Source organism: Wyeomyia smithii, chromosome 2 (genome assembly GCF_029784165.1).
Source record: "Wyeomyia smithii strain HCP4-BCI-WySm-NY-G18 chromosome 2, ASM2978416v1, whole genome shotgun sequence".
Classification (NCBI taxonomy): domain Eukaryota; kingdom Metazoa; phylum Arthropoda; class Insecta; order Diptera; family Culicidae; genus Wyeomyia; species Wyeomyia smithii.
This window is the reverse complement of record NC_073695.1, coordinates 30,740,899-30,767,204: the sequence shown is the minus strand read 5'-3', so window position 1 is coordinate 30,767,204 and position 26,306 is coordinate 30,740,899. Positions and strand designations below refer to the sequence as shown.

General features: G+C 46.2%; 4 protein-coding genes across 7 annotated transcripts; 3 read left to right on the top strand and 1 right to left on the bottom strand.

Moving 5' to 3' along the window:
* Positions 1 to 332: 332 nt before the first annotated feature.
* Positions 333 to 1,673, top strand: LOC129719542 (uncharacterized protein K02A2.6-like). The gene has a single exon (XM_055670937.1). It carries the CDS (start codon positions 333 to 335, stop codon positions 1,671 to 1,673), a length of 1,341 nt encoding a protein of 446 aa, XP_055526912.1.
* Positions 1,674 to 4,158: 2,485 nt separating this feature from the next.
* LOC129724210 (mediator of RNA polymerase II transcription subunit 24) lies at positions 4,159 to 14,868 on the bottom strand. Of its 3 annotated transcripts, XM_055678914.1 has the most exons (9): positions 14,741 to 14,868; positions 14,512 to 14,644; positions 12,921 to 13,007; positions 11,670 to 12,864; positions 10,689 to 11,611; positions 10,516 to 10,628; positions 9,874 to 10,365; positions 9,720 to 9,815; positions 4,159 to 5,354 (listed from the first exon to the last, which is right to left on the bottom strand). In XM_055678914.1, the coding sequence occupies exons 2-9, from the start codon at positions 14,623 to 14,625 to the stop codon at positions 5,351 to 5,353; spliced, it is 3,024 nt and encodes a 1,007-aa protein (XP_055534889.1). In that variant the 5' UTR covers positions 14,626 to 14,644; positions 14,741 to 14,868; the 3' UTR covers positions 4,159 to 5,350. The 3 variants fall into 3 exon arrangements, with proteins under 3 accessions (XP_055534889.1, XP_055534887.1, XP_055534886.1); XM_055678912.1 differs by lacking the exon at positions 4,159 to 5,354 and having other exon boundaries at positions 9,647 to 9,815; positions 14,512 to 14,649; XM_055678911.1 differs by lacking the exon at positions 4,159 to 5,354 and having other exon boundaries at positions 9,647 to 9,815.
* Positions 7,145 to 9,733, top strand: LOC129724211 (uncharacterized). Of its 2 annotated transcripts, none has more exons than XM_055678916.1 (3): positions 7,145 to 7,521; positions 7,583 to 8,202; positions 8,403 to 9,733. In XM_055678916.1, the coding sequence occupies exons 2-3, from the start codon at positions 7,593 to 7,595 to the stop codon at positions 9,635 to 9,637; spliced, it is 1,845 nt and encodes a 614-aa protein (XP_055534891.1). In that variant the 5' UTR covers positions 7,145 to 7,521; positions 7,583 to 7,592; the 3' UTR covers positions 9,638 to 9,733. The 2 variants fall into 2 exon arrangements, with proteins under 2 accessions (XP_055534891.1, XP_055534890.1); XM_055678915.1 differs by having other exon boundaries at positions 7,579 to 8,202.
* Positions 13,211 to 14,757, top strand: LOC129724212 (dnaJ homolog subfamily A member 3, mitochondrial-like). The gene is made up of 2 exons (XM_055678917.1): positions 13,211 to 13,669; positions 13,730 to 14,757. The coding sequence occupies exons 1-2, from the start codon at positions 13,302 to 13,304 to the stop codon at positions 14,523 to 14,525; spliced, it is 1,164 nt and encodes a 387-aa protein (XP_055534892.1). The 5' UTR covers positions 13,211 to 13,301; the 3' UTR covers positions 14,526 to 14,757.
* Positions 14,869 to 26,306: the final 11,438 nt, after the last annotated feature.

The following is a 26,306-nucleotide window of genomic DNA, read 5'->3' as shown; positions in this document are numbered from 1 at the left end:
AATATCCACAGACGCAAAAGGAAGCCCTTGCCATGGTGTGGGGTGTTGAGCGATTCTCAGTGTATCTTTTAAACATAGCATTCACCATACGAACAGATGCGGAATCTAACGAATTTATTTTTGGAGGTACGCACAGAATAGGCAAGAGAGCAGTTTCACGAGCTGAGTCGTGGGCCCTTAGACTACAGCCGTATAACTTTGAGGTAGTTCGGGTGCCAGGTGAAATGAATATGGCCGATGCATTATCTCGATTGGTGAATGAATCATAGTCTACAGAATCCTTCGACGATTCAAACGAGAAACATCTTTTGTATTTTTTGGATACCGGCACAATGGAAATTGCCTGGGACGATATCGAAGTTGAAGCAGAAAAAGATCAGAAACAGACTCTGGTCCGAAAAGCGATAAAAACCAATCAATGGAATGAAACTCTGAAAAGATATGAATCAGAGGCACGGAACTTGAGAGTACTTGGAGCTCATATCTTTATAAACAATCGAGTAATTTTAACTTATACTCTTCGCGATAGAGCACTAACTTCGGCTCACCATGGGCACATGGGTGCAGTTTCTATGAAAAAGATTTTAAAAAACTACTTCTGGTGGCCAGGAATGTCCAAGCAAGTGGAAAATTTTGTTAAAGGTTGTGAAACTTGCTTTCGTCTGTCCAAGAAAAATCCACCTATTCCCCTGACTAATCGGGAGCTGCCAGAGGGGCCGTGGGAAATCCTTCAAATCGATTTTTTCACATTCAAAGGTTGTGGCTCTGGAAAATTCCTGGTGGTCGTAGATACGTATTCACGATATCTACACGTTGTTGAGATGAAAAACACTGACGCAGAGCACACAAATGCTGCACTGAACCAAATTTTTCAGACCTGGGGATATCCTATGGCAATTCACAGCGACAATGGCCCTCCCTTTCAAAACGAAAAGTTTGTGAAGACATGGGAAGACAGAGGTGTGAGAATAAGAAAAGCAATACCATTAAGCGCGCAATCGAATGGAGCTGTAGAGCGCCAAAATAAAGGGTTAAAAGATGTCATGACGGCTGCTAAATTGGACAACGTTAATTGGAAAATGGCTTTGGAACAGTATTTGCATATGCATAATAAAGTGAGACCACTGTCGAGACTTGGTGTAACGCCATTTGAATTGCTTGTTGGCTGGAGATTCAGGGGAACGTTCCCGTTTCTATGGGGAACGCTACCAGTAAACCAAATGGATAGAATGGATATACGCGAAAAAGATAATCTAACTAAACTGGATAGTAAGCAGTATGCCGATGGGGTCAGAGGAGCAAAAAGTTCAGAGATTGCGGTTGGAGATAAGGTACTCTTGGCTAATCATCATACAAAACAGAAAGGAGAACCAATCTTTTCAGGAGAACGTTATACCGTACTTACCAGAGACGGTGCAAAAGTTGTGGTTCAAAGTGACAGAGGTGTGCAATATTCAAGAAACGTACAGGATGTTAAGAAGATTCCAATCATGCTGCGCGAAAATAAGAATGCAGAACAATCATTTCGTGATGAATTTTCGTCGGAGATTCGACTTCCAGATTTTGATGAAGATGTTCCAACAGAAAATCAAACCGAACAAGAGAGACCCAAACGACTAAGAAAAAAACCCTCCCGCTTCAATGATATGGTTTTGTTATGTGTATTTGATTAGAGTGTAGAGTAGTAGAGTATTGTAGAATAAGAGAGCATTATTAGTTGTAATAAAAGAAAGAAAAACAAAACAAAGCTAAACAGTTTTCATTGAAAAAAAAAAAAAGAAATCTCAAGACAAATTTGCTTTCCCCTTTATGCGGTTTCCCCTTCGTATATTATTGCATGATGGGCGTGGCATTTACTTTCCCCTCATGCGGTTTTCCCCCTCGGTTGAGAGATGTGAATGCTCAGCTATAAAAGAACGAGTGTCTCGCTGACAAGCTCATTCTTTAGTCGAACGCCGTAGACGACACAACAGGATGGAAACCGGAAAGCAGCAGATCGAGGAAGACGAACAGCGACAGCGGAGCGAGCTCACTTCGGAGATTAACCGCTTCATGCGGCGGGTGCCGAAGAGAGCTCACATTGAAGAGCAGCACGAAACCGGCAGATTCGTTCGACCGCTATCTCCAATTCACGACAGTAAGGACGTATTCTGGATTCGACAATGGGTCGTTAACGACCTGTCGCTACGAAAGTACCGATGTAAGTAATAAAATTTGAGATTAGGTTTTTCAAATAGAAAAGTTAGTTGTCTAAAACTCTTCTTCACATTTCACAGGGTGGCGAAAAAGTTTTCACAATCAAATTCCCTGATACGCCCTGAAATATAACATTCATTTTCCTGATATTTTCCAGCATTCAGCACAAAAAAGTGCAACGGAGATGAACGCAAATTTGAAATCCCAGTGATAAAAGGGCTCGATCGGATATGCAACCAAACAGTAAATATGCCGCTTTCGCCTTTCACGCTAAAGATCCGTCTAAAAAAATCGCGTGTCAATTTCAGCTTTCTCCGATTTTCCCTGATCGAAAAATGAATTCCTTGACATTCCCTGATTTTCAGGTTTTTCCAGGTTTTCGCCACCCTGATTTCAAAATGGACACTTTTACGGAACAATATTGTAACAAGACGTTCCATGTCTATAAAATATTTTCAACAAGTTTTGGGCACGACAAAGTTTTTTAGACAAACTTTACCATTCCATACCAAATTCTAAGGAAATTGTGGTTCCGACTAACTTGTGCGACACCTACTGGACACATTCCGGAAAAGATAAACTTTCAGCCTTTCTCCTGTTTTGGCAGCACGGCGCGCGACAACTGTCAACTGAGTTCGAAGGGAAAAAGCTCATTAGCACCACCGCCGCTGCGGCGGGAATATTCCGCATAACTCTAACCCATTTGAATTGACCGTTATTATGATCCACGAAAATAAATTTCATGGTACGTCTATTTGCCTGTGCTATTAGCACTTTTTTTTATTCTGAATGAAATATTAATGGTATTGATGATTACGAATATATATATGAAGCAGAGCCAGAATGGTTTGTTGATTGGCATGACGTTTACGACAATGTTGTGTCCTTCCAGAAAAAATATACACATAAGACAGTAGTATTTGGATTTGGATTTGGACGAACAAATTTGGTGCTTATTACGGGAGTCACTTCACGGTGAAACATATTTCACTCTCACGCTCACTTCACTTTTTGAGATCTATTCTCGATTCCACCTCAAGTGAGATGACAGAAATTACCTCCGTTTAGTGAGATTGACAGTGAAGTAAAATTGAGAATAGGACAAGTGAAATGAGTATGTTCCCCAGCTCAATAGTTTATAAGTCCCAGGAAATCAATTTTTTCCGTTTTTTTTCTTTCGTTTTTTTACATCAGATCTTGACGTTTTCTGCATTTCTAAGACATTTGACATCAAAAAAAAAATTATAATAAAAAGTTGAAACTTTTACCGCTTTGAGGCACGGATGAAAAATTATGGATGAAGTTACTGAAAAATAAATCTAATATTTATCATTAGATCACAAATCAACCAATTTTCAAGACTTATCCCATAATCGTGGAATCAATTCACCGTTCAAAATGGTTGTGAAATAATTCCACGTCGAACGTCGCTTATTCCGTTTTTACTTCAGTGATACTCATAATAACCCAGATTCCACAGCAGATGTCACTTAACGATGTTTTTCTCACTTACGTGAGCCCCGTAATAGGGCTGTATTCTTTTCGCTCTGATTCCACCGTGAAGTGACTCCCGTAATAAGCACCAGACTGACTGAAAATCTTCTCCATGAGCGCTTGTCAACTTCTCGAAGCCTGCATAGCAGTGCCTACTTCGTCATCCCCTTTTGGTTATGGAACACATCTGGTCGGCGTGCGACCAGTCCGAGCCATTTTCTTTAAAATTGAGTTATTAGCACCAGTGGATGTGCAAACTGATAATCTATGTTCCATTCAAGAATGAAATCATTTGAACAGTTCATAGGCGTGTTATAATAAAAATCTCTGTAGCAATTTGTGAAAAGAACGAAATTGCGTTCGACCAGAGTAACCGTAAACACAGACATGGCATCTAAAGAAAGTGATTGTTTGTAATTTTAACGCAAACTTTGCGATTTATTTTAACCAGTAACTGATTTCTCCGCTCCGGACAGCTCGTTAAGACGACTGTCATAAGAATTAGATAAATAAACAGCCAGGTGGTTTTCGCAGAGCCGAACTTCGTTTCAATAGGCACATCACTTTTTTTCACGATCTTGTTGAGCCAGACCGAACCAAGTGCATTTTATTTTCATTCGACATTTTTCAAATAAAATTATTTTTTTTCTTGTAACATACTTCAGGTCTGGGTTAATATACGTTAAATCAATAAAACTAGACAATACTCGCTTCAAAATACCAGAGCATTTCATATTGATACTATCTTAACACTTACCACTTGGTGCGCTTTGGCACCAGGAAATAGAGCAACAGAAATAAAGCTTTGTTTGTCTATCAGCTGTATAATTTTTGATACAGATTGGGCTGAGAGTTAAAGCAGCGTTGATATCTATGTATTACGTTTGACTAGTGAGAAAAAATAGCTTGTTTAATAGTCAAGTTGATATGTTGTAGTAAATACGTTGGACCAGACCAAACTGAAGACCATTTTTTAAAGTTTTTGTTCGACCAGAGTGAACTGAGTGCATAAGTGTCAAAAATAAAAACCAAATATGTATTTATGATAACAGAACATTCATTAAGCCCTGTTCATTACGTGTTAGCATTGAATCAGTGATAAGTTCAAACACGATTAATTTATGGGTGGTCAAACTTCAATTGCTAATTACTCAAAACAATGTGTTTGGCGCTTGACTCGGTCTGGTCGCACGCGGACCAACTGTTCGTCGTAGATCTCCGAATTATCCAACGTCCAGCGCGCGCCTTCGTAGATGTTCCGCCTCTCGCCAATCTGGGTATACTAGTAATAGTCATGTTACGATCTCTTAAAGCTTCAACAATACTTGGTTCAGCCTCTCCTTCTAACATATGGGAACATTAAGACCATGCAAGCACTCCTGTAACTGGTAAACTGTATGTCAGCAGGCACATGTTGCCACGGAGTTACGTCACACCGATCAGTTCACCGTCCTTCTTGAACTCATGGCATGGTCCTGTTCACCGTGAGCAGGTAAAACACTACCAATATATCTAACAAATGATTTGCATCCTTCACGATATGATCACTGAATCACTGCATCTATGCAGAACTGGATCTTTCCGGTTTCAGACTTTTCTGATCACCTGGGTTTTTTTATCGACTGCTGTATTTTCTTCCGGTTTCCTTGCCACAGCGGTGTCACCTACGAGAAAATTGCTTCTATACTAAAGAATCTATACTATACTAAAGAATGAGGTTAAGAATAGATTGAGATAGAATAGCAAATCTTCCTCCATTGTCGCTCCTGCGGTCTTGAATTGCCGAACAGACAAAAGATCATCAAGTGCAATGAATCGCCAACTGCTTATTTAGCAACGTGTGGATTGAAATGGTTTTCGCCTGCAACTCAAACTGATTCTTCGTCCGCCTCTGATCTTTAATAATGATCAGAGATGAGGGAGTTTTCCAGCTGGATGTGCAAGTGGAGAATAAAAGACTGATTCTTCAAGACAGCATCATAACGTGCACTGCCCACATGGAGGAAGACTCGATGACGAGAAGGAAGCGTTCTATGCACAGTTGGAGCAGCTCTACGTTAGCTGCCCGCAACGGGACGTGAGAGTCGTCATTGGGGACATGAATGCTAAGGTAGGACGGAAGGCAATGTACAGACCGGTAATCGGGCTAGATAGCCTGCATGCCGTGTCTCATAATAACGGCCAACAGTGCGTAAACTTTGCGGCCGCCAGTGGTATTATAGTCCAAAGTATCTTTTTCATTCACAAATCCACCTGGAGATTACCCGACCAACAGACAGAGAATCAAATCGACCACGTTCTGATCGACGGCAGACTCTTCTCCAACATTATCAACGTTCGCACCTACCGCAGTGCTAATACAGATTCGGACTACTACTTAGTAGCTGTGTGCATGCGCTCAAAACTATCGACGGTGCATAACACCTGCCGAAGTCGAACGCCGCGACCAAACATCGAGCAACTGCGGGACGTCGGGCGCTTGGCGCAGCTATTCTTGAAGATGGCTGGAGGAGCATCCGATCCGCCAGCGCTACTAGGCTCCGAATCATAGAAATGACTGAATTGACGGCGAATGCAAACAGTTACTGGAAGAAAAGAACGCAGCACGAGCGAGAATGCTGCAACATGGTAAGAGAGCAAATGTGGAACGATACCGAAAGGCACGGAACAGCCAAAACTTAGTCCTCTGAAGAAAGAAGCGCCAGCAAGAGGAGAAATCGCGTAGTGATGGAAGAGCTGTACCAAACTAACGTCACTCGGAAATTCTACGAGAAGCTGAACAGCTCCCGTAAAGGCTACGTGCTACAAGCCGACATGGGCAGGAGCTTGGACGGGAAAGTAAGGGGTTCACGAGAAGACAGTGCTGACCACCCACCTCGAGTTCAAGTTGGTGGTGATGAAACCGAATCCATGGGCTCACTGGTAACTGGCGACAACGATGCCAGCAAAAAAAATCATCGGCGCTTATGTCAGAAAATCGTGCTTACTTTGGTCTCCTGGGGACACTCCGAACGAGTAAAAATCGCCGCCGCAAAAAAACTAGAAATAAATTGAAATAAAACCTTGTTTTTATCTCAACAAGAAAACGATGACAAGACTGACTGTGACAATCACACCAAATCGACGGAATCAGTATAATTGTAATAAAGCAAAAGTATACTCCTAACTCAGTAACCTATCTTTAGTTCACCAGCATGGAATTCAATTGAAATCAAAGAAACTTATTCTGACTATTTAATGTAGGTAACAATATTGTAGGAATCAAAATTAACTTACGGATCTCTTCTGTTTGCTGTCACACTTGTTTACACCACGTTTTAAATCATAACCATATCAAAGCCTGCTTTACGTTCAACGTATTAGATATGGACATGAATGATGGATCCAGTTTCTTTTGAAGGTACCGTTTCATATTTTGAAATATACCTAGTATATTTTTCGCACAAAGGAGGAAACATGGAGGTTCTGTTCCCGGCCTAGTTTCTTGCGAGAATTTTTTGATAACACAACGGTGCGGAAAATTATCTGTATTTTAGACATTCTGCATATCTGTCTAGACTACATTGTTGTTCACTGCTTAACACCAAGGATTTCAAGATTTATTATCAAATAAAACTACAGCAATCACGTCCAGAGTACCCTTGTCGCCTATTCAAAGCCCTCGATTATGGCAGACCGATAACAGTACAAACAGATTAATTGACTTTTGGAAAAATCGCATTACCCCATTTATCAGTTCAGTGCGATACCAGCTGCTGTGCAGAACGATACAAGCTCAACCCATTATGAGCTGGAAAATTCTAATTTTCCTCATCGGTGTGGCCACCTTTGGTAAGCTGTGAGCTCATGAAGTAGTCTGCCTCAAGTAAATCAATACCTCTGTTGCAGTTAGATCTGATAATATGCTTACAAGCATCGAGATCATGAACGGTTACGTTTTCCCGACCAATGTGACGGTGGCCTTAGGCGAGAGTGTCCACCTAAAAATTCTGCTTTCTATGAATGACGAAGATCGCTGCTTGTATCGAGAACCCGGTTCTACGGAAGACATCGATGTCCATGGAAACTTGAGACAGCTTCCGGAGAGCCGAATCAAACCGTCAAACGCTAGCCTTCCGCAAAACAGGCAACTGAACAACGACGCCAATGAATGTGGTATTAAGGTTTCAACAATCACCAAACAGGATGCCGGTTTCTGGCGACTAACAATGGTGCGTGGAACCACCCTCATTCGGGGTGTATCGATGGTCACGGTCATCGACGTACCAACCGTGCCCGATCCTGGCTCCAGAGATTCTATTGATGATTTGGAAGATATTACACCGACCGGAACCGATTACTGTTATATGTTGAGAAACACCGAAACACAAACCCGGGATGTCCCGATGTACGAGGCGTGCACGCTGGACGCGAACGAAATGGACCCGACCGGTAGCGGTCGGTGGAATGTCATTGTGGGCGTCCGAGGGTACATGCGAGAGTTACACTTCGGTATCGACATACAGCACAAAGGTAAGTGAAAACTGATAGCTGAATCGATAAGAGGCTTCGTCGTATACAATAAATATTGAACATTATACGCCTACGTCACGATAAGCTACTTGGAGTAGGGGTTTGCAATTTTCTAAAATTATCTTCATCTATATGAAACTAGAACGGTCCAGAGTGGAGGTAGTGCGTTTCAATTGTATTACAACTTTGTCTCTTTTCAGAGGAGCAAATAATAACGTCCGTTCATCGTGCAGCCGACCATGAGGTGTTGATGTGTAATCTTCGCTACGTACCCGACATGCAGGTTATTAAATTTTGCCGTTTTCTGAGACTATCAGATAGTTTAGGACTGAATATGCTCGAAGGGGTCGGTTGGGATCGGTATCGCTACAATGGTAACGGATTCCACGCTGGTGATTGCGGCCTAGAGATCGAAGAACCCGCCGCCATCGATCGAGGACTGTGGAAATGTATCATAGGATTTGGAGATGACACCACGATTAAAGTTTCCGGCGCCATTATTGACAATAGAGAAACAGTGGTAGAGTTGGCTATTATAGCAGTAGAAGATGTGAATGTTCTGAATGAGACAGAAATAATTTTACGGTGTAACGCCAATAAGCCGTTGGACTATTGCTGGTTTAAAGATCCTAATGGGACGACTTATTCGGTGTCGGAAACCTCAGTTACAAATGCGGACAGCTACTACTGGTATAGTGGTATTTCCTTGGCAATGGGTGACTGTGGCATTAAATTAAAACCGATTTCGGACGAAATGGCAGGCCGATGGAGTTGTCACGTTGGAAGCAGCAATTTTTCCGCTTTAGAAGTGTCAGAGCACATTGACGTTAGGATTAGCCGCTCACAAATGATTGGATCGCATGATTACATTCAAGCAACTTTAGAAGCAGCAGTGGTAATCGAATGCTCCTCGATTCCGAAACATACTCCACTGCAATACTGCAGGTTTGTAACTCCCAGTGGCGATGCTTTCAGTTTAGACGAAAGTGTAACTTCCAATGAGGCAATTCTGGATAAATATTACACCAATCCCAGCCATGATTTGCAGAATGGGTTTTGTTCATTAGTTGTAAAAACGGTCAGCAGCTCCGATTTGGGTAAATGGATTTGCGCGGGAAAGATAGCGGGACACACAATGGAGCAGTACACTACAATTGAGGTCATGGCCGATCAAAATGACTCAGCCGAACTTACGGTAGCGTCAATCGTCGGAATGGCTTTAGGCAGTTTAGTAGTAATGATAATCATTGTTGGCATAGGATGCTACAACTTCCGGCGCAGACTTAAAAATCAAGTGGAAACTATAAACCGAGAGATCGAAATGCAAGAACGACGTCACGACGTCGAAACGGTCGAAGTTGCCAGTATTGAAAGCAACTCAACCCGATCCAGCCAGCGCAGTCAAAGAAGTGATAATCAGCTACGAACTGGGTGAGCCGAAAACTATGGCAGCTTACTTATCCGGTTAAAAAAATTTATTTTGTTTTGACGAAAAAAAATCGAATAAAGCTACTTACAGTTTAATGCTATCCTTGCGCATATCTATGTTTCGAAATAAACATAAATCTGACATTGCAAATTGTCTGCCTGATGCTGTGTTGAGGTCGTACAGTCTGTAAACATTAAGAGATTCTCAACTGACTGATGTGCAGACCTTAAAGTAAATCTTACCTTAGAATAAAGCCAACCGTCATATCATCGGTGGCGTTGATTTTCAGCATGTTTTGAATCAAGCCGTTCGGGATGAGCTTCAGCACCGGTTTGATTCTGTCCTTGCCCACCTCGACCAACAGCGAGAGAAACTGGAACATGAAGAAAATCTTCGGCGATAGTTCATCCGAAACGATATACTGTGCGAACGTTTTGAACAGTGCCTGCAGGCACGTCTGCAGCGGTTCCTTCAGATTGCTTGGTCCATCCCGGACCGCTAGGGCGTTTTCCAGCATGAAATCACTAGAGCTAGAATCGCACGATTCGGAACCCATTTTGCGCAACTTCGGTGTGGGGCAAAGCGCGTCCAACTCGTCTCCCTCTCCGGCGGCTGTCAAGGCCGTACGGGAGCGTTTTTTCGTCGGTGATGTTGGAGCTTCCATCGTGGCTATGATGCAGTAGACACACAGTTTTGCTAACACGCGCGAAAAGGGATCGATGATTTCGGAAATTCTGCAATATATTAGAGGTGTAACATAAGTATTCACTAACATTTACATTCATTTAATTTTTTTTTAAATCCAAACTAATAGCAGGTACTTTTCGTTTTGTTGGTTTTAAGTCAGAGCTTGGTTCATCAATTAAATAAAAAAATATACTCACTGTAGCTTATTCAGCAACATCATCGGTACGAGTTGCGACAACAGAGCGACGGTACATCTTTCGATATCCAAATGCATGATAGCGAAAACAATATCCATAGTTTTTCTCATATCCTTGAATAAAAAAAAATGAAATGTTATTCAGGAACCCATCAACGGCAGCGCTCAACTCACCCTTACATACTTGCATCCATAGATTTGCTGTACAAGTTTATCGACCAACCAAAACGGTCCACAAGATTGCAAAAGATTCTCCAAAATTAGCGTTGAATCGATGGGCAGCCAGCCGCGTTCCACCACGTTATTCCAAACCTCCTCGAATTGTTCCTCCAATGGGGCTTGCGAGATCAAATTCTGCGACTGAAACATACTTCTCAGCTTCACATTGGCTCCCGGCAAACGTTGAAAATCTTGTTGCATTTTGCGCACAATCTGAACGGTTAGCATAAGCCGTTCCTTGAGGTTTTCCTGCTGTAGCATGTCCTCACTGTTGATGGCCGTCAGGAACTGTTGTACCATGTTCATCGGTTTCAGCAGTTCATCTTGTCGGACGATCTGCATGTAGGCACACAGCCACGAAGCTGCACATATCGAAAAGCAACAGAAACGGGATTTCAAACTATCGAGAAATTTCTTGATTTCTCCAGTGGAAAGTGTTTCATTTTCCCACGCTAGCAGAACCTGATACAGCAATCCCGGAATGTTGGCGCAAATATCTTGCCACTTTAGTGCCGTAGCTTTCAGTCCTTCCGGTGAGTTCAGGCTGACGATCAGTTCATCAACTTTGTTCTGGTCGCACGATCTAACCATTGCCATGGGTGATTTCGATTTGTGCTTTTCGATCATGTACTCGCGAACCCACTTTTCGAAGAACGAATCACTGTTTTCAGTCAGAACTACATCCGATCCATAATGTTGCACAATGAAGGTCAGCATTAGAAATGTTACATCGAACAGGGCGGCCCGAGTCATAGCTGGTTTGCCCATCTCACCCGGAACTTGCTTCGAGTTTTCGTTGCACTTGATCAGTCCGGAAACGAAAGTTTTCAGTTTGCCCTCCATGGTAGCCACCGAAAGTATAAGCTCAAAACTGTTACCTTAAAATGAGATTTAAATGTTTTTAGTTTTCTGATAAATACCATATTCCCTACTAACCAGATAACACCTGGCACAGAACTCCAAGCATTGCTTCCTGCATCTTGTTGTAGTCAGCGTTGAGAGATTTCAAAATGCCTACCAGCGGTGGTTCTGCTCTATAAACAAACTTCACGATCGAGTGCTGGTTGGTATTCAACTCTAGCTTCTGCAAGCCAGCAGTGATCATATCTCTTTTCGCCGCGATTAGCTTCATGTAGTGCTCATTAACCAAATGGTGCTTCAACATTTCATTCAAGAGGCATTCGATTGTATTGCACGCGCATTTTGCGTCTACAAAGTCCAGAATTGGAGCATCCTGCAGAAGCAACTCAAAAGCTTCTACAATTTCCGGTGAATAATCGAGCTTAGCATCTTCGAACTCGTTCGGATTAAGCAGGCGCGACTGGAAGTGAGTTTGTCGCAAAATGTGCGGAACCTTGATGAACGTGAAAGCACAGACAAACGATTCCCGTGAAGTTCCGTTTACATTGTTGAGACAAACGAGACAAGCTCGGATAACTTCGTAGTATAACCTGGACAGTGAGTAACCTTTTAGCCGTTGTATCGCAACAAATTTTGCAACGTAGGTTTGATTGTCGCAATTTGGACTGAGGATGAAATCAATTGCAATCAGGGGCTGTAAACAGTAAGAGATCGACTCGACATTCCTGCTGTCAAATTCCTTCATTTCCAAAGTCTCACAATCGATACAAGCCAATTTTCGTATATAATCGTTAACGGTCATATTCTTCTGGCAAACTGCCAAGGGAACGAAACCAGAAGCAACCGTAATATTGTCGATACCAGCGCATTTCTTCTCCAGTATACTGTACATATCCGGATCTTCGAAGCGACCGACATACACGACGCCCAGTAGAAATTGACTTTGAACAATTTTCTCAAGCACGTGAGCCATTTTCTCGACCACTTCCTGCTGTTCACCCGTTAGCGCGCGATTTTCACTGAAGACCTCAATGGTGTGTTCGTAGATTTGCATCAACCAATAAACCAACGAAACCATTGCTTTGGTCAATAGGCTTTCCTCCTGCTTTCCCCGACAGGTCACCCCTGCGAAGATGGAATCGAGAAACTCAAGCAGCGCGATCAAACAGTGGGACATTTCAAAATGTTCGTATTTTGAAATCCGCTTCAAAACAGCCGCGTAGGAGATGAGATGGGCGCAGAGCGAATGTTTCAAATACGACAGAAAGAGCTGAAATAAAGTTAGAACGTTCAGAACTGTACATTGGTGATTATGTTTTGACTAACCGTGTTTGCGCCGGAGCCCACGACAGCCTGTTGTACAATACAGTCTGCCAAATTGTAGACGTCGCCACTGACGCCTCGGGTCAAAACCTGTAAGGTAAGCAAAAAATTTAAGGAGTTTGGTGAAAGATGTTTTCCTGAATGTAACGAGTCCACTATGGTACTTCAAAAAAACAGTTTTACGAAGTTGTTCGGTGATGATTTGGGTTTCGGGGAAATGTTACACCGTTACAAAACCCTTGAGCTCATCACGTTTCGAACATTTTTTTAATATGTTTCAAATCCTAGCAAACACAGGCGTCTGCAAACCAACGTCATCTAATCATCAAGTTTCGTTTTTCGGACCACCTTGTAGCCGTCCAAATACACATCGGTTAGGGTACAATGATCGACAAATTTAAACTCGGTTCCGGCCTGATACGCTATATCCGTGGGGCGACTGCCTCTCCTAAACCTCCGTTCAAATACATCCGTCCGGCGCTAGCTTCTGCCGCCCAAACGCAGGAATTGAAAGCGGTGACGAAAGATTATCACAGCATCCTGGGAGTTCCACGATCAGCTAGTTTCAGGGATATAAAAAATGCTTACTATACGCTGGCTAAGGAATTTCACCCGGATCTAAACCGCCCTGGGATGGAAAATACAGCAGCAGACGAGACAAAGTTCAAAGAAATTACCGAAGCGTACGAGGCTCTTATGAATGACTATAAGAAAGGTGATAGCGTAATCGCACTAAACCCGGAACTTTATCGGTAAATAAGCCATAGTTACTTATTTTATATTGGCAATAAAGTAAAACAATCATCTTTTAGTAACGTGACAGAGGAACGACGCCAATCAATCTCCACCGCTTGGAAGACTGTCAACGAATTGAATTACGAGGACGTTGTTTTGAGCATCTCGTATAAAGAAGCCACCGAAGGTAGTCGCCGTGAAGTTAAAATTCCTATTGGAACCAAGTGCGATAAATGTTCTTCCTATGGTACTTTTCCTCCGAGAAATAGCGAAGGATCTTGCAACGTTTGCCAAGGCACCGGAAAACAAACAATATACACCGAAAATGGCACACTTTATATGACGTGCAAGTTTTGTAAAGGAACTCGAACCGTCATTACCCCGAAAATTGTCTGCCCTAAGTGCCACGGCAAGGGTTTTCTACTAAAGCCCCATGTGCTGATGATAAACATACCGAAAGGTTCGTCAAATCGGGACGTCATCAAAACTCGTATACCTGGCCACCAACGCGCGATTAATATCATCCTCAACGTTCAGGACGCAGAACGCTTTCAACGAAACGGTCTTAATATTTACACCACCGAGGAAATCTCGCTAGCTCAGGCTATTCTAGGCGCGAACATCCCGATCAAAGGTATCAACGGCATGTTCAACGTACATATCACACCCGGCACACAACCCAATGCGGAATTTCGTATCCCTGGAAAAGGTATCTGCGACATGTCAACGCAGGAACATGGCCAGCATATCGTAAAGGTAAAAATTCGCATCCCAACTGTGGTGACAACACGGCAGCGTCATTTACTGCGAGAACTCGACGCATCTCTGCGGGAAACGGACGCCGATAAACCAGACTTACCGTTTTCACGTTGATCCCCCATTGGCAATCGGTCCAGCGTTCTTTCCAAGCCCGCATCAGCATCAGTTTCAGAAGCGTAGTTTTACTGGTGGATTTCTGGTTATCGATGATCATAATGACAGATGTTCCGAAACTGTACTGGAAAAACAATGGATTTCAATAACATAAATTCTAGTAATAAAGTCGCAGTGACATCAAACGTATTTGATAAAAAAAAACATGTACTTACCTTTCTATTTTAAATAAATTCCATTGATCAGCAAAAAGTAAATGATAATTGAATCAAAAGCGGCCGAAGAAAGTTGAACACTCTAGAAAACGCTGCCAAAACAAATCGATGACACTGCCTCGTTGTACACATATGAAAAGGACGCGATAACCAACAACCGGTTCTCGTGAAACGTTTCATGCTCTGACAGTACAGGAAAATATACGCGATCGTGGAAAATAACTCTAAAATGATTAACTTTTGACGGTTTGGTTTTCTGATGAATGGTACAGAAATAGATGTTCGTTACGCCAGAAAGCTACCGTGCCAATCCCTTGGGAACAACTCTAAAACTGAGTAACTTCACAAATAGTCAAAATTGAGTAACACTGGCGTTTTTAAAAATTAGTGATGATTACTCAAAATTCTCGTACGATATTACTTCCATTTCTTGGGTACAGCTCAGTTTCAGTACTGGTCATACTCCGCCATGAACAATGAAAGCATCGTAATAATCATCAATAATTATGCCTGCCTAGTAATAAAAATTCACAACAATAATACCTTCTGTGGCGTACACAATTTGAAAAAGTAGGAGGTTGTATCCAAGACACGACCGTATAAATGACGTAGAACTACGTACACTATTAACGAATGCATTGAGTGTTTCATTACCCTACTGGTTCATTACTGGTTTTATCAAAGTTTTATAGCGCTTTTTTGGCTGTATTGAGTGCTATAAAACTTTGATGAAACCAATATTTTAACTTGGGTAATGAGTTATAATGTCTACTAATGAAGGGTTGTGAATTTCGTGAACCGGATTCAGCAGTTAGCAGAACGTGCCGAGTTAAAAACCATACACAGCACAAACACACAAATCATACCATATCATAGTCACACACATCATACCATATCATACAAACACATACACATCATACCATATCATACAGACACACACACACACACACACACACACACACATTATATCATATCATACACACACACATCATACCATATCATCATACCATACACACATCATACCATATCTCACACACATATCATACCATATCATACACACACAGCAAGCAAGCGACCAATCAGAGGACGTTATTTTTATTTCAACAAGACTTGACAATTTTCAATAGTGCAATAGTTCTTAGATTCAAATAACATTTTTCTGCATTTGGGCAGATGCGTGTATAATTTTCCAATCGATTGCTGCAAGAATGAAGAAAATCGGTTGGAAACCAACCGACCTATAAGCATTTGAAAAGGGACAAATTTCGTCCCAGTTTTTCAGTTTGCATCCCTGTGTGGTATGCTAAAGTAAAACGTAGTTCTACGTCAAAAGTATGTTACAATCCGAAGCACATCAGCATCACATCCAAGCTGGGCGTCGTTACTCAGAATAAAGTTATACGAAGGCAACCCAAAAAAAAGAGTGAAAGTTACTCAAAATCAAAAAAAGGCTTCTACTCTACGAACATCGTTCTAAACTGAGTCAGAGTTGCTCAATTCATGAGTTATTATTTATGAGCGTGTATGCACTCAAAAAAACGTTATTATCAACACACATTAAACGCTAATGTCAACGCGATCAACAAACTCATGTTTTTTTGTTACCTTCGTCTTTTAGTGAATTTCTTTGTTCCACGAACTCAACTCGTTTGACATGGCGCCAACCTAACTGCTGTCAAAACCCTTCTTCATTCGCTTGGTTTTGACCCAGTATTGACTTGGCGTGCAACCCGCAGCGCATCGTACAATTTGACAGTTTCAACCCACCACCGCACTTGCTTAATTCGTTAACAATTATCTGGTATCTCTTTCTTACTATAGACACTATATATATAGACCTGCGTAGTGAATGACAGCAGCACTGGAATCACTGGTTTTTTATATTCTTGTTATTTGTTTGATACAAATTTTTCGTTATGTCATTTTGGCTCGCACGTTTGACAGTTATTTTGGCTCGCTGCGATTCAGTCCGCAGGTCTATATATATATATATATATATATATATATATATATATATATATATATATATATATATATATATATATATATATATATATATATATATATATATATATATATATATATATATATATATATATATATATATATATATATATATATATATATATATATATATATATATATATATATATATATTGACAGAGCTGTATGCCACCACGGGTCGGTATTTGGCGATTACCGTAGGCCACGGAAGTGCTAACTGCAACAACGCAGTCCCGGACCATCAGCGAGAGCTAGCCTAGGTTGTGGTGAGACTCAGGCATTGGGCCGCCGAATTCTCACAAAAGCCACATTATCCGGAAGCAGCTCTGACGGAGCGAATAGTGCCGCTCCCACCACCCAAATGCACTAATTCGCCCATTGGGATTGATGCCAGTAAGTTCCCAATTACGGTAACTGGTCGCAACGCCATATGATAAGAGTCGGATTTCGTTTTCGTACCACGATTCTGGCCTGCGCCGAGCTCCCTTAGTAAGGTCGTGTGACAACGGCTTGAAACGGCGAGACAACAACCGGTGCAGGGGTCTCCGTCCCGTAAAACCTGGCAGGCCTTCCAGTACGTTCCAAATTCATTGCCCGGTGGAACCCGGGCAGGAGTGGGATCAGATGTCCTTTCCTGACTTGCGCCGGTCGGGGGTGTCAGAGTTGCTCATAAGGCGCTATGGCAGCCGCCCCTAGCCATGGCCTCACTGCTTCGGCATAGACTACCATGGGACCAGATAGGCGACCACTCCAGTATGGATAAGGATAGCGGCTGGAAGGGGGACCCACTTAACAAAAATGAACAGTAATAATGAAGATCAACAATTGGGCGCAGATGGGTTGAAAAACCCGTTTGCACGAGGAGGCATCCAGAGGTCTCCGCCGAGAAAGGCGGAGATGGATGCAGTAAAGGACGCCTGCGAAGACGGCAAAGGCAGTACGCCTACCGGATCGACGCAAGACATCGCAGTGGCTGGTCCACTGTTGATAAAGGCGGTCGGAAGACAGCGAGACACGCTACCGAAGGTAGTATCGCTGTCGGAGCAGCTCGATGCCATAATCGAGTTTGCGAAAAGTCGCACCAACACGACGAAGTACCTGAAGCAGGCTCTCTACATGCTTCGGTCCTCCGTCGATGCTGCGAAGAAGGAGCACGCCGAGCTCAAGGCAAGAGCGGTGGCTGCAGAGAAGAATGCAACGGAGGTGATCGGAAGGGCGACGAAGTCGGTCCAAACGGACACCTGCATGTTTGCAGCGGTTTGCGCCTCCGGGTCAGCCGCAAAAAGAGCAAGGCAGTCTCCGGGGGAAGCCCCCGAGAACAGCAAGAAACGGTTGGTTGTGCTAAGCCCGCGAGATAGCACACCAACGGCCTCCAAGTCCGCCGAAAAGTCTGCCGAAGTGGCAGCTACGGGAAACCCTTGGGTTACCGTGGGAGGAAGGAAGCGCCAAAAAGACAGCAAGCGCAACGACGAGAAGGCGACAAATCATCCAAAAACGGGAAAGAAGGCGCGAAGCAGGGGCGACGCCCTCATACTCAAGACGGAGGGGTCCAAGTACTCCGAAGTCTTGAAGAAAATGAGAGGCGAAACCCAGCTCAAGGATCTGGGAGCGGATGTGCGGACCATCCGTCGTTCTCGCACCGGCGAGATGATCCTTGAGCTCCGTAAGGATGCTAAAAACAAGGGCGCTGCCTACAAGACGGTAGCCGAGCAGGTCCTCGGGAAAGATGTGCAAATTCGGGCACTCATCTCAGAGGTGACTCTCCAGCTCAAAAATCTGGATGAAATCACCGAGAGGTGCGATATTGCACAGGCCCTCAAGGAGAAGTGCGGAGTGGAAGTAGCCACTGAGGTAATTCGCCTCAGAAAGGGTCCAGCGGGGACCCAGGTGGCCACTTTCAGGCTTGCATCGGCCGATGCAACTCTGGCCCTGAAGACAGCCAAACTTAAGGTTGGCTGGTCAGTATGTCCCCTGAGCATACTCCAGCAGCCGGACGTTTGCTTCAGGTGTTTCGAGGGAGGACACAAGTCCTGGACCTGCAAGGGGCCCGATAGGAGCCAGTTATGTAGGCGTTGTGGTGGTGCTGGCCATAAAGCTAAAGACTGCGGGGAGCCTCCCAAGTGCTTGGTATGTACTGGAAAACGGGACGCCAAGCACTTTATGGGAGGCCCACGGTGCCCAGCCGGTAAGGCGGCCACGAAACCACGGGCGTGAGGGTGACACAATTGAACCTGAACCATTGCTATGCGGCACAGCAGCTGCTATACCAAGCAGCGTCTGAGTCACGGTCGGACATCGCAATCGTATCGGACCCCTACTGCATTCCTCCCGGAAACGGTAATTGGGTTGCAGATAAGTCCAGTACGGCGGCCATATGCACGACCAGCAAGTTCCCGGTTCAGGAGGTTGTGTCAACCTCAAATGAAGGATACGCGGTTGCCAAGGTGGACGGAGTGTTCTACTGCAGTTGTTATGCTCCGCCGCGTTGGTCTATCGAAAGGTTCACCCAGATGGTCGATCTGTTATCTATGGAGCTGACGGGACTAACACCCTTAGTAGTGGCGGGCGACTTCAACGCTTGGGCTGTTGAGTGGGGAAGCCGCCGCACGAACCGGAGGGGTCAGATCTTATTGGAAGCTTTTGCAAAGCTCAACCTAGCTCAACTGGCCAACGTTGGAACCAAGTGTACATTCAGCAGAAATGGTGCGGAGTCGATCATTGACGTGACGTTCTCCAGCCCAGGACTGATCGTGAACTGGAGGGTAGACGATGGCTACACCTATAGTGACCACCAGTCGGTCTGCTATAGCGTAGTCCAGAGCGTGAGGCGGCAGGCGACGGGTAGAGCCAATACTCCGACCGTCCGCGGGTGGAAGACATCGCATTTCGATGCCGAGGTATTTGCAGAAGCAATGAGAAGAGAGCGCGAGGGGGGCAGTTGGCTCCGCCCGAGTGCTGACCAATTAGTTGCCACATTATCGCGGGCGTGCGACGCCACCATGCCTAGGACCCACCAACCTAGGAATGGTAAGTCACCGGTATACTGGTGGACCGACGCGATAGCGGACCTCCGTAGCGCGTGCCTTCGTGCAAGACGGATGTTGCAACGTGCACGTACCGATGCACAGAGGGTAGAGCGCCGTGTAGTATTCGGATCTGCAAGATCGGCGCTTAAAAGTGCGATAAAGGCGAGCAAAAGGGCCTGCTTCGATAGGCTATGCGCGAGTGCCAATACGAATCCGTGGGGCAACGCCTACAGAGTCGTAATGGCGAAGGCCAAAGGCGTGTTGGCGCCTGCAGAGCGATCACCAGCGATGCTGGAGCGCATCATCGAGGGACTCTTTCCACGACACGAGCCAAATCCTTGGCCTCCGGTTGCTGAGTCTCACGTCCGACGTTCCAGTATCTCAGACACAGACCAGGGATGGTCGGCCAACCTGCCGGGCATCCAATCCGTGAGAGACGGCAGCCGTGCAGAGGTTGTGGAGGAGGTAAGGGTTACGAATGAGGAACTCATCGTGATCGCCAACTCCCTAAAGGTGAGCAAGGCACCGGGACCGGATGGAATCCCGAACTTGGCCATCAGGACGGCCATGAAAGTGGCCCCTGATCTATTCGAGCAGTCATGCAGAAGTGCCTGGATGACTGCCTCTTTCCGGACAGGTGGAAGCGACAGAGATTGGTGCTGTTGCCGAAGGGGAAACCGCCAGGGGACCCATCGGCATACAGACCTATCTGTCTGCTGGACACTACGGGCAAGGTGCTTGAGAGGATTATCCTCAACAGACTGGTGAAGTACACAGAGAGTGTAAACGGTCTGGCAAGTAACCAGTTCGGCTTCCGGAAAGGTAGATCCACGCTGGATGCTATTCTCTCTGTCACCAAGACGGCAGAGGTAGCACTCCAGCGTAAGAGTTGGGGCATTCGCTATTGCGCAATCGTCACGCTTGACGTGAAGAATGCGTTCAATAGCGCCAGTTGGGACTCCATAGCGCTCGCGCTTAGGAGCATCCACGTACCGGTGTCGCTGTACAAGATTTTGGAAAATTATTTCCAGAATCGGGTACTAGTTTACAATACGGAGGAGGGTCAGAAGTGCGTCCCAATCACCGCAGGGGTACCGCAAGGTTCCATCCTGGGCCCGGTGTTGTGGAATGTCATGTATGACGGGGTGTTGAAACTAAAGTTCCCTATAGGGGTTGTGATCGTCGGTTTCGCAGACGACATCACGCTAGAGGTCTACGGCGAGTCGATCGAAGAGGTCGAGTTGACGGCCGCGCACTGCATACGCAAGGTCGAAGACTGGATGCACTCTAGGAAACTGGAGTTAGCGCACCATAAAACGGAGGTTACGGTTGTGAACAACCGCAAATTAGAGCAACAGGCGGTGGTCAGAGTCGGTGACTGCACCATTACCTCAAGGCGTTCCTTGAAGCTTTTGGGGGTTATGGTTGACGATAAGCTCACATTTAAGAGTCACGTCGACTATGCCTGTAAGAGGGCTTCAACGGCCGCTGCAGGACTATCTCGAATGATGTCCAATAGCTCAGCGGTTTATGGCAGCAAGCGTAAACTTCTTGCCAGCGTGGTTTCGTCCATACTTAGGTATGGTGGGTCAGCGTGGTCCAAAGCGTTAGGTACCAACAGTCATCGTCGAAAACTGGAAAGTACCTACAGGCTCATGTGCCTGAGGGTTGTGAGCGCGTACCGTACAGTGTCATACGACGCAATCTGCGTCCTGTCCGGCATGATGCCTATCAGCATAGCCATTAAGGAGGACGTAGAATGCTTCGATCAACGTGACACAAGGGGTATACGAGGCACCAGAAGGTCATTCTCGATGATCAGATGGCAGCAGGAATGGTCCAATTCCGCAAAGGGTAGATGGACGCATCGACTTATTCCGGACGTATCCGGATGGGTCGGGAGGCGCCATGGAGAAGTTAACTTCCACTTGACACAGATTCTGTCAGGTCATGGTTGCTTCAGGCAGTATCTACACAGATTCGGGCATGCGGGGTCCCCCATGTGTCCCGAGTGTGCGGATGCGGAAGAAACTGCTGAGCATGTCTTCTTCGTGTGCCCTCGTTTTGTGCATGCGCGGAGCGACATGATGGTAGTGAGCGGGCCAGACACCACTCCGGACAACCTAGTTCGGAGGATGTGTAAAGACCCAAACATTTGGAGGGCGGTTTGTACAGCCGCCTCTCAAATAGTTTTAGAATTGCAAAACAGGCGACAGGTTGACCACCGACACGCCAGTGTTAGCTAACGGCCAGTCTCCAGGTTAGTTAGCTAAGTTAGCAAAGAGATCTATAGAACCAAGAGGGTGCACAGAGCACAAAAGCCGCTCCCCGAAGCAATACCTAGCGGTGGTCCCGGGGAGTATTATGGGCTGGAGACTGGAGGGGTTTTAGTGGGTCCGGTCACTGATTCAAACCAACCCCACACTCCCTGAGGTTGGTCACCTCAGGGGTTTGGATGCAAATTTCCCCTCCACCTGAAAAAAAAAAAAAATATATATATATATATATATATATATATATATATATATATATATATATATATATATATATATATATATATATATATATATATATATATATATATATATATATATATATATTTTAGGTGGAGGGGAAATTTGCATCCAAACCCCTGAGGTGACCAACCTCAGAGAGTGTGGGGTTGGTTTGAATCAGTGGTGTCTGGCCCGCTCACTACCATCATGTCGCTCCGCGCATGCACAAAACGAGGGCACACGAAGAAGACATGCTCAGCAGTTTCTTCCGCATCCGCGCACTCGGGACACATGGGGGACCCCGCATGCCCGAATCTGTGTAGATACTGCCTGAAGCAACCATGACCTGACAGAATCTGTGTCAAGTGGAAGTTAACTTCTCCATGGCGCCTCCCGACCCATCCGGATACGTCCGGAATAAGTCGATGCGTCCATCTACCCTTTGCGGAATTGGACCATTCCTGCTGCCATCTGATCATCGAGAATGACCTTCTGGTGCCTCGTATACCCCTTGTGTCACGTTGATCGAAGCATTCTACGTCCTCCTTAATGGCTATGCTGATAGGCATCATGCCGGACAGGACGCAGATTGCGTCGTATGACACTGTACGGTACGCGCTCACAACCCTCAGGCACATGAGCCTGTAGGTACTTTCCAGTTTTCGACGATGACTGTTGGTACCTAACGCTTTGGACCACGCTGGCCCACCATACCTAAGTATGGACGAAACCACGCTGGCAAGAAGTTTACGCTTGCTGCCATATACCGCTGAGCTATTGGACATCATTCGAGATAGTCCTGCAGCGGCCGTTGAAGCCCTCTTACAGGCATAGTCGACGTGACTCTTAAATGTGAGCTTATCGTCAACCATAACCCCCAAGAGCTTCAAGGAACGCCTTGAGGTAATGGTGCAGTCACCGACTCTGACCACCGCCTGTTGCTCTAATTTGCGGTTGTTCACAACCGTAACCTCCGTTTTATGGTGCGCTAACTCCAGTTTCCTAGAGTGCATCCAGTCTTCGACCTTGCGTATGCAGTGCGCGGCCGTCAACTCGACCTCTTCGATCGACTCGCCGTAGAACTCTAGCGTGATGTCGTCTGCGAAACCGACGATCACAACCCCTACAGGGAACTTTAGTTTCAACACCCCGTCATACATGACATTCCACAACACCGGGCCCAGGATGGAACCTTGCGGTACCCCTGCGGTGATTGGGACGCACTTCTGACCCTCCTCCGTGTTGTAAACTAGTACCCGATTCTGGAAATAATTTTCCAAAATCTTGTACAACGACACCGGTACGTGGATGCTTCTAAGCGCGAGCGCTATGGAGTCCCAACTGGCGCTATTGAATGCATTCTTCACGTCAAGCGTGACGATTGCGCAATAGCGAATGCCCCAACTCTTACGCTGGAGTGCTACCTCTGCCGTCTTGGTGACAGAGAGAATAGCATCCAGCGTGGATCTACCTTTCCGGAAGCCGAACTGGTTACTTGCCAGACCGTTTACACCCTCTGTGTACTTCACCAGTCTGTTGAGGATAATCCTCTCAAGCACCTTGCCCGTAGTGTCCAGCAGACAGATAGGTCTGTATGCCGATGGGTCCCCTGGCGGTTTCCCAGCCTTCGGCAACAGCACCAATCTCTGTCGCTTCCACCTGTCCGGAAAGAGGCAGTCATCCAGGCACTTCTGCATGACTGCTCGAAATAGATCGGGGGCCACTTTCATGGCCGTCCTGATGGCCAAGTTCGGGATTCCATCCGGTCCCGGTGCCTTGCTCACCTTTAGGGAGTTGGCGATCACGATGAGTTCCTCATTCGTAACCCTTACCTCCTCCACAACCTCTGCACGGCTGCCGTCTCTCACGGATTGGATGCCCGGCAGGTTGGCCGACCATCCCTGGTCTGTGTCTGAGATACTGGAACGTCGGACGTGAGACTCAGCAACCGGAGGCCAAGGATTTGGCTCGTGTCGTGGAAAGAGTCCCTCGATGATACGCTCCAGCATCGCTGGTGATCGCTCTGCAGGCGCCAACACGCCTTTGGTCTTCGCCATTACGACTCTGTAGGCGTTGCCCCACGGATTCGTATTGGCACTCGCGCATAGCCTATCGAAGCAGGCCCTTTTGCTCGCCTTTATCGCACTTTTAAGCGCCGATCTTGCAGATCCGAATACTACACGGCGCTCTACCCTCTGTGCATCGGTACGTGCACGTTGCAACATCCGTCTTGCACGGAGGCACGCGCTACGGAGGTCCGCTATCGCGTCGGTCCACCAGTATACCGGTGACTTACCATTCCTAGGTTGGCGGGTCCTAGGCATGGTGGCGTCGCACGCCCGCGATAATGTGGCAACTAATTGGTCAGCACTCGGGCGGAGTCAACTGCCCCCCTCGCGCTCTCTTCTCATTGCTTCTGCAAATACCTCGGCATCGAAATGCGATGTCTTCCACCCGCGGACGGTCGGAGTATTGGCTCTACCCGTCGCCTGCCGCCTCACGTTCTGGACTACGCTATAGTAGACCGACTGGTGGTCACTATAGGTGTAGCCATCGTCTACCCTCCAGTTCACGATCAGTCCTGGGCTGGAGAACGTCACGTCGATGATCGACTCCGCACCATTTCAGCTGAATGTACACTTGGTTCCAACGTTGGCCAGATCTAGGTTGAGCTTTGCCAAAGCTTCCAACAAGATCTGACCCCTCCGGTTCGTGCGGCGGCTTCCCCACTCAACAGCCCAAGCGTTGAAGTCGCCCGCCACTACTAAGGGTGTTAGTCCCGTCAGCTCCATAGATAACAAATCGACCATCTGGGTGAACCTTTCGATAGACCAACGCGGCGGAGCATAACAACTGCAGTAGAACACTCCGTCCACCTTGGCAACCGCGTATCCTTCATTTGAGGTTGACACAACCTCCTGAACCGGGAACTTGCTGGTCGTGCATATGGCCGCCGTACTGGACTTATCTGCAACCCAATTACCGTTTCCGGGAGGAATGCAGTAGGGGTCCGATACGATTGCGATGTCCGACCGCGACTCAGACGCTGCTTGGTATAGCAGCTGCTGTGCCGCATAGCAATGGTTCAGGTTCAATTGTGTCACCCTCACGCCCGTGGTTTCGTGGCCGCCTTACCGGCTGGGCACCGTGGGCCTCCCATAAAGTGCTTGGCGTCCCGTTTTCCAGTACATACCAAGCACTTGGGAGGCTCCCCACAGTCTTTAGCTTTATGGCCAGCACCACCACAACGCCTACATAACTGGCTCCTATCGGGCCCCTTGCAGGTCCAGGACTTGTGTCCTCCCTCGAAACACCTGAAGCAAACGTCCGGCTGCTGGAGTATGCTCAGGGGACATACTGACCAGCCAACCTTAAGTTTGGCTGTCTTCAGGGCCAGAGTTGCATCGGCCGATGCAAGCCGGAAAGTGGCCACCTGGGTCCCCGCTGGACCCTTTCGGAGGCGAATTACCGCAGTGGCTACTTCCACTCCGCACTTCTCCTTGAGGGCCTGTGCAATATCGCACCTCTCGGTGATTTCATCCAGGTTTTTGAGCTGGAGAGTCACCTCTGAGGTGAGTGCCCGAATTTGCACATCTTTCCCGAGGACCTGCTCGGCTACCGTCTTGTAGGCAGCGCCCTTGTTTTTAGCATCCTTACGGAGCTCAATGATCATCTTGCCGGTGCGAGAACGACGGATGGTCCGCACATCCGCTCCCAGATCCTTGAGCTGGGTTTCGCCTCTCATTTTCTTCAAGACTTCGGAGTACTTGGACCCCTCCGTCTTGAGTATGAGGGCGTCGCCCCTGCTTCGCGCCTTCTTTCCCGTTTTTGGACGATCTGTCGCCTTCTCGTCGTTGCGCTTGCTGTCTTTTTGGCGCTTCCTTCCTCCCACGGTAACCCAAGGGTTTCCCGTAGCTGCCACTTCGGCAGACTTTTCGGCGGACTTGGAGGCCGTTGGTGTGCTATCTCGCGGGCTTAGCACAACCAACCGTTTCTTGCTGTTCTCGGGGGCTTCCCCCGGAGACTGCCTTGCTCTTTTTG